The sequence below is a fragment of the Charadrius vociferus genome, unplaced genomic scaffold (assembly GCF_000708025.1).
Source record: "Charadrius vociferus isolate BGI_N301 unplaced genomic scaffold, ASM70802v2 scaffold702, whole genome shotgun sequence".
Taxonomy (NCBI): Eukaryota; Metazoa; Chordata; class Aves; order Charadriiformes; family Charadriidae; genus Charadrius; species Charadrius vociferus.
In genome coordinates, this window is record NW_009647433.1 from 456,404 (window position 1) to 468,613 (window position 12,210).

At 51.2% G+C, this 12,210-nt stretch overlaps 1 protein-coding gene across 1 annotated transcript in view; it reads right to left on the bottom strand.

Moving 5' to 3' along the window:
- Positions 1–5,574: 5,574 nt before the first annotated feature.
- MARCH2 (membrane-associated ring finger (C3HC4) 2, E3 ubiquitin protein ligase) overlaps positions 5,575–12,210 on the bottom strand; it is a 22,367-nt gene continuing 15,731 nt past the window's right edge. Inside the window, exons 4-5 of the mRNA XM_009880589.1 lie at positions 8,789–8,998; positions 5,575–5,733 (exon numbers count right to left, since the gene is read on the bottom strand). Of these exons, the coding sequence (XP_009878891.1) occupies positions 5,575–5,733; positions 8,789–8,998 (369 nt within the window). The remainder of the gene's footprint in view (positions 5,734–8,788; positions 8,999–12,210) is intronic.

Genomic DNA, 12,210 nt, shown 5'->3' on the forward strand with positions numbered 1-12,210 from the left:
CCTATTTCAAGGGGTATTTTTTCCCTTCTCACCTTTTGTCCTTCTCTGTTTAAGACAAGAAACTGAGAAGCACATGTGATCCCGCAATATAAAGACTATCATCTCTTAATTTGATACTGTCTTGGAGTACGATGGAAAAGCTTATTCTTCTTGTTTGCCCTGTGCAAAATAATTGCAATTCCTCATTGCTGTGGTTCCTGGAACCTGAGATTAAATCGCAGATGTTGAAAATGTGCATAGCTTAGCCCAGATTTTCTTTTGCCATTTTTGCTATGGGGTCTGGTCCTCACACCCTTGTGGCGAATAGCCAAAGAGGCATCTGCTGATGGTCAGCTGGGACATGGAGCCCCAGGTCCTGTGGAGAGATCCCAGCTATTGGCAGATACCCATGGAGTGCCCAAACCAATCCTGAGACGCAAGGGGCCTCTCTGAAGCACAGAGCACCCTCCTTTGTCATGGGAAACATCCCAAAGGACTTCTCCAGTGTGGTGAGGAACACCTGCCTCAACCAAGAAAAAGAAATTGCTTTCTGAGAGCCAGCTTAGTCACCCTGACGCAGGCAGGGTGAGACCAGAGGAAAGCTGGGTTTCCCAACAGATTGGTGCTCTGGATACTCTTCACTGGAATTTTCATAGAAGCACAGAATGGTTGGAGTTGGAAGGGACTGTAAAGACCATCTAGTCCCACCCCCCCTGCCCGGGGCAGGGACACCTCCCACCAGCCCAGGTTGCTCCAAGCTCTGTACAACCTGGCCTTGAACACCTCCAGGGATGGGGCAGCCACAGCTTCTCTGGGCCACCTGCGCCAGGGGCTCACCACCCTCACAGACAAGAATTTCTTCCTAATATCTCATCTAAATCTCCCCTCTTCCAGTTTAAAACTGTCACCCCTCATCCTATCATTTTGTGTTTTGAAGGGTGAGAAAAGGTTTAATGGGTTCGTTTTCACTGTGCCAAAAAAAAATAATAATAAACTCTTCAGCAGCCGAGTTACATAATTGCAGCATTTTGGTGAGAAATATAACAATTTCATGTAGGATTGCACCCTGAAGACTCACAAGAGTTTAAATTTAGCTCTCTTCTTGTGCAAGAGGTATTTCTGCATTCTGGTGCCACTGCAGGTAGGAAGTCTTCAGGAACACGAGGTCCTTGCAACGCAAGGCAAGACCGACATGGGTCCCCTATGGGGCATGTTTCAGGGAGACAACGTGAGCCGGGACTTTTTGTCCCATACCGAGAGCCCACACATGGCGTGTCACGGCTGCAACTGAGCCACATGCGCTGCCTCATCGGTGGGTGGCTGGACATGGGGGTCAGTGGGTGACTCACCAAGCCCAAAGCCCTGGCAGCACTGAGGTGGGGCTGGTGCTGGCTGCAAGGGCAGAGCAGAGCTTTGATCAGCCCTACGCGATCCTCTCTGTTCCTGGGCTGCAGCGATGGGCAGTGGAGGCACCTCATTAAATAGGTTTGTCTCAATGCTGGTCTGTCTTAGAAGCTTCAAACAAATCCTGCTCAGATTCGGTACATGTTCTTCTGAGCAGCCATGAATGAAATCCATCCCTGTTAAAATGTGTCTCCTTTTCTAACAGTGAGCCCTCTTTCTCTGAGTTTTGTTCCTTTTACACTGTTCTGGCTGCTGCTGCTGCTTTTTCTTCTCCTCATCCTGCGCAGACTGCTGTGTTGCAGCCGATTTGGCCTAAACCACGACAAGCACCGTTTTATTTTAAAGGGCTGGGGTGAGCCTTCTCCCCAGGATCATGGCGCTCTCTCTTTTAGATCTTTTTTCCTTTTAATATAAACAAGCCCAGAGCCCTTTTGATTTGCCAGCTTGTCCAGGAAATGTGGGTCTCATCCAAGGCCTTGTCCAAGGCTAAGGCCTTGTCCAGGGCCTTGGAAACATGTTCAAACATTGTTTTTGCAGTGTCCTGAGTGGCACTTTTAATAAGCAGCTTAATTTCCACACATCCTCTTCCAAACCGGTGCAGCCTTTCGAATGAGGCTTTGCAATGTGGGTTCAATGCCACCCCAGAGCCAGGGGCTACGGGCAGGGCTGGGACTGCAGGAGGTGATGGGGCTCCTCATCACAGCATGGAAAAGGAACCGACGGGCGCCTGTGTCTCTGCCCTGAGGTGCCAGATCCAGGCCTGGGCCAGCATCCTGCCCCTTGCCTCCCTGCCGTGCTGCTGGCCCCAGAGCGCAGTGTGGCTCAGCAGCATGGCCCAGCCCCTCCTGCCCTGCGGCCTCGGACGTGGCACGCCGAGACCTCGCCAGGGCTCAGACATCAGCAGGGCCTGGCAGACATGTCTGGCGTCTCCCAGCACCCTGGAGCAAAGGGCTGGGCTGGAGTGACCGGCAGCGGGGCAGGCTCTGGTCAGGCCGTTCACTGGGCAGTGCCAGCAGACAGCGGCAGGAGCCTCTGCGGGGCTGCAGCACTGGGATCGCTCCATGCAGAGCCACGGCCACCCTCTGGAGAGGCCAAAAGGACTCCCCCGGCCCAAACATCACCTCCTTGCTTGGCCCGCACCAGGGAGGCTTCTGTGCGCAGACAGAGGAACCTGCCCATAAATGACAAAAAGCCCTGGGTTTTGCTCAGCTTCAGCTCAAACATGAAACCTTCTGCCAGCTCTTCCCAGGGCCGGTGAGGAAAGCTGCCACCCACAGTGCCCTGGGAAGGCAGCACACAGAGCTCACCCTTGGGGAGACAGCCTGAGCTCTTCAGGCCCTCCCATCTCCAGTAACAACACAACAGCACAAAGTTTGTCTCACTTTTATTTACATAATTGCACAGCCCATTTCCCCATGACACTGGAACGTGGCGGGTCAGAAACACTGATTTCCCACATCCACAAGCTGAACATCTCCTCTGGGAAGGAGAAGAAGACTCAAAGAGTCGTGATTGTGTTTTACAGGGGCACATGCAACAACTCCAATTATTGGCAACTACGATAAAGACAATGAAGCTGAGAGCGAAACCATGACCGCGCAGCAGCACAGGGTCAGGCCCCAGCTGCCCCCAGCCAGGGACGTCTGGCTTTCACAGTTGCATATTTGGATCAACAGTGGGTTTCCTAACTGGAACACTGGCTCCATTAAGTCCTTACTAGGGGGAGGTGGTGTGGGAGTGCACATCCTTTGTTATCTGCCAGAACTAGATGCATCGCAAGACCAAGCTCCTGGGAGGCAGACAGCACTGAGAACATTAAACTAAACCCCCAAATTTTTCTTCACAGGGAACGTCCTGGTGACGTAGGGTTTGTTGGGGAGGGCCTGAAGGAAGGGGCACCCAGGGCAAGGCACAGAGCAGTGGCGCAGCGCTCACTGCCAAGGGAAGGGGTGTGTGGAGGGCGGCATCGCCTGCGTGGGAGCTCCACTGCACCTGCTGTTGTGGAGCAGGGTGCTCCTGCTGTGCAGGGACCATAACTGCAGCTGGGCTGCAGAGGCCTCTCTGCACTACAAGCCTCCAGGAGCACCAGGCACCGAGTCATCCCTGCACAACAGGGAAAAGGGAAGGTGTCCATGGGTACATGGCAGAAGGGAAGAGACAGGCAGGGGGCTGGCAGAGAGAGGGGAGCAGAGAGACACAGCCTGGCTGTGGCAGAAGACATTCACCCCGTGATCAAACAAAACCCTCATGCTCAGAACAGAGACCAGCTCAGACCAGTCCACAAGCTGGGCAGAGAGAGGCTGCTGCAAGACATGCTGGGATGTCACCAAGTTGCATGAGAGCCCTGGGACAAGAGATGAAGGAGGAGAGCAGACACAGACCAGGCCCCAGGGCTGGAGCAATCCTACTGGGAGAGACAGGGCACTGGGCCACCAGTGACTTCCAGCCTAGGGTCAGGGAACACATAAGGAAAAGCATCCTGCTTTGCAGCTAGAGGAGGAATGGCACATGGTGCTTTGAATTCAAGCAATTACAGGTCTCGATCTAGCCAGGCATCAGCCTGATCCACTCGGGTCCAGCAAAGGAGCAGAAGGACATAGTGTGTGAGTACCAGCACCCACTGCAAGGACATGGGCACCCTGGAGCCTGCCTCCTCCCTGCTGTATACCCTCACCATCGCCGGAGTGAGAGCCAAGGCTCACGCCAAGCAGCTGCACACACTCCTGGAGCACTCCGCAGGGCAGTCCCAATGCCAGCGTCTTTACAGCCCGCTCCGCTCACCTGGCTCAGGAACGCACAGAACCAAGCACAAGCATCGTCTGGCAGGGCAGGGAGGCAGTGGAGAGGCACGGATGAAAGCCAGACTCAGGGAGATCCTTGGCAAATCGGGCACTCCAAGACAGAGGGGTTCATTAGCTGGATATGCTGGAAACGCAGGTGGATGAAGGGGGAGGAGGAGTGCCAGCCCTGCAGGAGAAGAGACCCAGAGCCTGTTCCTGGGAACTAGTGAACTCGGGGTATTTCACTAGAGGACACATAACAGGCAGGCAGTGCTTTCAGGGATAAACCAAATCACAGCAGCTCCTCTGGCTGCTACTGAGGAATGTGCAAATAAAGCGCACAGAGACAGCAGAGACCACCTGCGTCCTCCTGAGCAGCGGCAGAGCACGGCCTGTCCTGTAAGGTCTCTATGTAACCGACACCGTGAGAGGTCCAGCCTCAAGATGGTGAATGGACATCAGCAACCACAGACTCCAACACTCACCTTTGGGGATCAGGAAAGCTCCTTTCTGAATCTTTTAAAAGCAAAAGGCAATGGTGGGTTTAGCTAGTATGAGCCATCACTTCCCACCCTCAGATCCTCCATCTACCTTTGGCAGACATACTAAGAGCTGAGTGCATCTGAGTCTTGAGAATGAGCCAGGATCTGCAAGGAAAGCATTTTGTGAGATCACGTCTGCACAGGAAAAGATTTTCTCATTTTGAAACTTATTTTGAAATTCTCAAAATTACAGTACTTTACAATACAAAATGTCTCCATTCAGTACTACGTCATTTTACTCCTTCTGGGATTATAATAATTATTAAAAACACACAACTTTCTAGAAAGGACAGAAACACCACGAAAGAGACCAAAGAGTAACGGGGAAGGCTGCTGCAGTATTATCAAAACCAATTTAGTGCAAAGGAGAAGGGGACTTTCAAGAATGGTCAATGAAAAGTGTTCTTTATATGCTCATTTGCAGAAAAGGCATAGATTTAACCTCTGAATGAGATCAGGCTGCCAGCTTCTATACTGAAGCTTAGAACATCAACACAAAAGGACTGAAACACAATATGCATGGCCATTAAAAAATAATATTATATATAGATATACATATATAGAGAGGGAGATATTTTCGACGTATGGTATTTAGTTATAGGAAAGTGTCCCTGCAGACAGGCATGTTCTGCCATCTGGCTCTTTTAGGCCGTTTCACATGACAGATGTTGATTATCTGTCTGTTTGCCATAGTATAAAGTACGTGCTGACCGCAAAGTCCCTTCGGGTAGGATGACTGCTTTCTAGTGCCTCCACAGTTGCCGCGTTTCCTGCACACGCAGGGGGACACCCGACCTTCTTTGCTTCTGCCAGCCCCGAAGGGCTGCCCTCACCCCAGCAGCCACGTGGCGCAGAGGCCGAGGGACAGCTCAGACGGTGGTTTCGTCTGCGGTCTTCTTCATGAGCTTGGCAGAGAGGATGGAGTGGGGCACGGGGTGAGGGCTCCGCGAGGCTGGGATCATCAAGCGGACTTTCTGGTTGGTCCTTCGCCACTCCGAGTACAGCTGGCAGTGGTAGCGGAACGAAACCTGGCGGGCGATAACGCATCGGACTGGTTACCAAACCCCTGTCACAAGTGCCAGAGCCCGTAGAGGGCTGGTGAGACGCAGTCGCCCATCTGCCCTCTGCATATTCCTTGTCAATCCACCAGCAACCCCCGGTCAAGGGAGACAACACTGATCCTGAAACAGTTTGGCGCACTCTGTGTCCCAAGCCTTTGACGAGGAATCAATTAATTCCTGGTGACAGCAGGCCGAGCACGGCACAGCCAAAGGGGCTTTCTGGGCAGCACCAGGATAGAGGGATGGAGTTTGCTCAGCTGGGTCTGGTGAGAAGTGTCAGGGAAGAACCACAACTTGCCCCTTCACCCTACCCCTGGGCTGAAGCGAGCACCTCGTCTGGGCAAAACAAGGGGTTCTCAACAGGACCGGCCTCAAGTAGCTGAATCCAACCAGCCTCCTCCCATCTCACAGCTCCTGGTGGATCTTCTTTGCCCTTTGCAAAAGCCTTCTCTCCTTGGTCTGCAACAACAGGACATTGGTTGGACTCATTTTTTCTGACAACGTTGTGGCCTGGGAGAATTGTCCACCCAGAGGGAGAGAGGAGAGGAGAGGATGCAAAGGCCTCAACCAGCCTGGCCCAGAGACGTGAGCTGGCCCTGCAGTTTCAAAGCAGCCCTGCAAGGGGGAGCTTCGAGCTGTGCTTCTCCAGCAGGTGGGACTCCTTTCTGCATCCTTTTACAATCATTAACACCACTACAGATTTTCTCACAGCTCCCGCCGATTCTTTAGCTTTGAAATTAAACTATTCTAGAGTTTCTTGAGGAAGGAATAAAACCAGCATATATTTCCCTATAAATTTTGAGCAAGAAAATTAAATACTGAATCCCACCAGCCACTCATCAAAAGCAAGCTTTTGTACTTTATAAAAGCAGGAAGTACCGGGAAGTATATCTGACATGAAAAAGTGAGCACTCCTGTTGCTATCGGATAGGTCTCAGACATCTGCTATGAGAAATGGATCTGTGCCATGGCATTGAGGTAGTTTAGCTTATCGATCTGTGCACTCCCCTTTTTCCTGTTGTAGAGGGACAACTGTGGGAATAAGGTGGTTTGCTGATAAACAAGAAGAAAATGCATCTCGCAGTCTTCAGAGACAGCATGTGAATGTGCAGCTAATGGTGCAAACCTCAAAGAAAGTTCCTGCTCCACAGGAAGGAGCCGCAACCTTGGCCATGGCCGCTCTTGCAATCCTCACGCTGATTACAGCCATCATCATCCACCCACGTAACAGCTCTTGGTGCCGCACAGCCCATGGCAGCATGGAAGAATTGCAATTGCATATGATAAATGTGAACGAAAGGGGCTTCACTGCATGTCCTTCTCTGTTCCAGGAAATGTGAAGCACAGCAGACCTAGAGCCATTTTAGTCAGGACTCGTTATTTCACCAAAAAAACCCACCACTTTTCAGTTTCTTCCAGATTTCCATCTCCGCCAGACCAATCCTGGGACAGGGAAGATGGAAACACTTCCTCTTAAGGTTTCCAATTTTAGCTTGGCTTTCTACAGAAATGAACCTTATGCAGCACATACATGCAGCAGTGGAGACCTTCTTCAGCAGCTCCCTGCACATTGCAATTGCTGCGTTATGACAGCAGCAAAAAAAAAAGGATCAGGCACCCTTGCTGCAGGCACCCCCTCAAAGCCACGGCTGCAGCACCAGCTCACCCTCCCCTGGCACTGGAGCCTGTGTGGGAGAGTTGTGAGGAATGTTCCAACCTCAGGGAAAGCTGTTACTCTGAGAGATCAGAGCATGAGAGGGCAGGGAGAGGGGATGTGGCATTTCTACTGCCTACAGAACTGCCAGCTTTCTGGGGTCTCACTATTTCTTCTCCAGCAACTGTACTTCTTCCCTTCCCAAAATGGTGCTTCCCAGCAAGCAGCTGGAAAAGGGTATCGACAGGGCATGAGCACACACAGGGCTTTGAACAGGAGAGCCGAAATGAAGATCCAAACCCAGAAACCCATCTAGGAAGAGAACACGGAAGAACTGAAACAGAGGGAGGTCCCTGGCCTGGGAGCCCCCAAAGATAGAGGGGCCAGGGGAGCCCTGAGGGCTTGGGAGCTGCTCCCCAGCCCAGCTGTTCCTCCGGGCTCTCAGCTGGGAGCACTCACAGATGTGCTATACAGCAAATTCACATTTGCTTTCCTGCTCTTCTGGACTGGCTCCAAGCTGCAAGCTCCTGGCTGCCTAATTCAGCATGTCCAAAAAGATGCAAAGTGAGGCATCTGCAGGAAGGTCTTTCCCAGCACGGATCAGTTCAACACCCAGTGTCAAGTGCAGGTTCCCACTAATGCCCAGCGCCTCCAACCCCAACAGTGCAGCTGGGAAGCCGCAGCAGTGGGCCAGGGCAGGCTGGCTACCCAGGCTTTGCTTGGGGCTCGAGTCCAAAAGCCCATATTGAGAGAGAAGTCAGAGGTCTCCCCAGGGCCAGAGTGTTCCTTGCACACACCCTTCTGTGCTACTGACATCTTAAAAATACTGTGTAGGAATTTGTTTAGTTGGGGGCCACAGAGACCCCTAATGGCCAGTCTGCACCTCCTTCGGGCACGGCCAACCTGGGCTGGGCAGCACAAAGCATGGAGGGACACAATGGCAGATTATTTAGGGGTCAAATATTTTCCAGATTTTATTTTTTCCCTCAACCACCCAGGTACCAAGTTTGTGTTTCTTCTCAAAAATAGGAACAGGCACAACAGCTGGACCACTGCCTGTCCCCAGCACCAGCCCTTCCCACCCAGGCCCAGCCATGCTCGAGCACGTCAGCACCTGGGTACATGACACCCCGGAGAACATGGCTCCCACGTCAATCTGGAAAGCAGATGATCAGGAAGTGGTTTCTCATTCCCAGCAACAACTTCAGCAGCTCCCATTTGAAGATAATTAAAGGGACATTCAAGAGAAAGAGCCCAAGGTTTTCTCACAAGGGGAGTCAGAAACAGCTGGCTGCACCGACACAGTGAGAGCCAGGACTCCAATCTCCCTTTTGAACAGAAACAAGGCCCTGGGCAGCACAGACTTACCAGCGTCCAAAGGACGTAAATTGTGAAAAGTGCTATAGTTAGTGCTATGAGTCCGATGGCCTCCAGTCGGCTGTTGAACTGCAAATGATCCTGGGCTCCGCGCAGACACAGCCAGCCAGAGATTGCTGCCAGGGGAGTAATGAACAGGAAACACACCATGTCACAGAAAAGGGTCCTCTTCTCATTGCGGGGACCAGGATCCTTCAGCCACTGCAGGAAGGAAGGGAGAAAGGGCATTAGTCAGTGGCATGCAGAGCACACACCGTGCTAACAAAACCAGACTGCTATGCTGGGAAGCTCTCACATGCTCTCTGCAGTCAGTACATACCTGGTGCATACACTTAATTCACATAAACGGAGAGTGTCAAGTATATTTTTAACAACCAACAAGGGAAAGGGAAGAGACAACTGAAGAATACATGCAGGGGAAGGCAGTAGAAAACACAGGAGCTGACCGCGCTCTTCACTGGAGTAGCGAGGAGCAGGCAGCAGCAAGCAGCCAGAGGGAGGTCAGTGCAGTAAAGCCTGACTTAGTAAAGATCTGACAGGTCCTGGATTGAGCTTCAACAGCAACATATTCAGGACTCTGCAATTAGTGTAGGGGCTACGGGAAACTGGGGCATTGGGGTCTGTGGCCAGGCCAAGCCATAAGGGCAGCTGTCCCAAATCCAGCCCTCTGGTTCCTTGTGGAGAATCACGGTACTTTAGAGTTTCACTCCTGATTCAAATAAAATCTGAAGTGCCCAGGTCCACCTGAGAGACTGTGCAAGACAGCTCCACAGAAAGAGTGCTCTCAAGGGTACGGCACTGTCCTCAGGGCTTGAGTGACCCATGGCAGTGCTGCTCACCGGGGAGCCCAGTGCCCGACCAGGGCCACCAGCAGGGAATGCAAACACCCATGCACCCACTTCACTGAGACAGTGACAGAGAGGAAAAAAGCACACCACTTCAGTGACAAGGAAACCAAGACCAGAGAAAAAGAAAAATTAAAAGCCAAAAGAAAGTGAGTAACTAGCAGAATGCTTTGCACCTGAGCAGACAAAGCAGGACAGCAGCCAAGGGGCCATGGTGTTGGGCTGGTCCCAGCAGAGGAAGGTAACACAAACCCATTTTATTTTACAGAACAACCTGTGCCCAAATCTACATCTTTCTCACAGAGAAAGCCTTTGCCCATTTCTAAAGAGAAAGCAGCATGACTGTCAGCTTGGCTGGCTGGGGGAAGATCCCTCATTGCTTTCTTCCAGATCCCAGTGGATCACAAGTGACCATGAAGGTACGAGGCATGATCACACAGACACAGCTGCTGAAAACTCCACCTTCACTACTGCAAAATCCCTCACACCTTTCCACTGCCGGTGGCCATCCGCCGGCCACCACGTTACAGGCAGAAGAGACCTGCCAGGACCAGGACAGAGCCGATTCTGGTGTATTCCTTCCCATTTTTAGGCTTGATTTCTTGCCTCCAGGGCAGTAAGTGATCCATCATAGCAGAGGTTACTGCACTTTGCTCTGTGTTAACAAGAGGCTTCACAAGTGTTTTTCTCCTGCAGCCCTCAAAAATTAGCAGGTTGTAGAACGAATACAACTCTGTTGCAGGCAGGTTTCCCTCAACAGGCGATTTTTAAATGTTCCCTACTTTTAGGAGCCCTGACCTGTTTCCAGTGTGGGTTCATTTTAGACACTTGACTTTGACAACAGCAATTGTTCTAGTTTTCCTGGGATTATGCTATTTTCAGCCTTTCCTTTCCTTTTTTTTAGAATAGCAAGTAGCTGTGGTTCACATCAATACCCAGAGTTGTTACAGCACATTTTTACTGGGAGTTCTGTATGCTGGGCTGCCAGATCCTTCCTTCTTTTTGGCATGAGGATGACTGGTCTCATTTAGGATTTTTTTTTTTCTCACCCCCCCAAAAAAAAACCCCAACAACCATCCAACAACTGGAGAACATGATCAAAAAGGCACAGTGAGGGCAGGGAACGGAATATCCCCAAGGCAGCCAGGGCCAGGCAGACTCATCCTACTGCCAGACCTGGAGTAGGGTGCCCACTTTTGAACAGGCAGCATGAAAAGGGACCTGTCTGAGAACTAAAGCTCCTTCCCTCCAGGGGAAACCACAGTTTAAATAGAAATACAGAAAGGGTGGTCGCATGCATGCAAGAAATTAATGAGACCACACCGGTCATAGCAGAACACAGGTAACCTGAGGATATGGCTAGCCACAAAGACAAGCAGAAAGTGTTGGCCCAGAAGTTAGTGCGGGTTTAACTATGGTCAGAGTCTAATGTGAGGGATGCAGCAGAAGGGTGAGGACGGGATGAGAAGTGCAGACAACTTTTGTTGAAATGGGAAAAAGAAGGGGGAAATGCCAAATCTGGGCAAGGAACAGTAATGCGGCTGGGGCGGTCATAGCCATGGCAGCAGCATGCTATGCAGACACCTGTGATGGGACACGGAGCTGGCCAAGAATGGAGGAGGGTGCTGCAGCAACAGATAAGATCCTGGCTAGGAATTTCAGCTGGGAGGACTGATAAGCAAGATATTTTAGAGATGCAACCTGAAGCATCTGAGACACCCAAACAGAGCAAGAACAAGTGAAGCTGGAGGGCAAGCTGGGAGCCGAAGAGTGCAGACAGATCTGGGGACCGAGTAATGCTCCTGCAAAAACAGAGGACAAGCTAGAAGCATTTTTAAAGGCACTCTGAGCATGCCTTGATGGCCAGGCAGTCAAAAGGAAATTTCAGAGCAGCCAATGTGGTTTGGCCAGGAGGAGCTGGGAGAAGGGAGGGAGACCTGCAAGTCACCCCTCGTGCAGCTCTGCAGAGGTCATTAGTGGTGATGAGCTGTGTGGGGAAGATAAGGACCACACATGAAGTCCTGAGCAACCCTAAGAGGAAGCGAGGGAGGATGGCAACTCATCTATGCAGTAAAGCTGCTCCTACAAACAGTGCATTGGCAGCCCCACCGTCTGAACCCCCGGCCGCGTGCTGGGCTTTCCCTACTCCAACCAGCTGCCCCAGCTACACAGCACTTGGGTGAATGCTAAATTAGTCCATCTGGATCAACATCCCTCTAGCAGCAATCCCAGAGCATCCTGTCCCCTGTACAATAGGAAACTCAGGGACTGAAGGCAGATAGGTATTTTACGGCAACTTACTCTATTTATATTCCTTGTAACCTTTGAAACTCCTTCTTCCTCCCTAAAATGGGAGCCAAACATGTAAAGGCAGGAAGCAAATTAATTTCCTTTTGAAGTAGATGATTTACGTTGCCAATATGCTCTGACACAGTAAAAAAAGAATACAATAAGCCACCCTAAGGGCGCAGGGTTTATGGCACAGCAGCACATTAGTGCATATGGGACTTAAAATAAACCTCGCAAACAATCCAAAAAGTGGTCAGTCAGATTAAACAATTTTTGTAG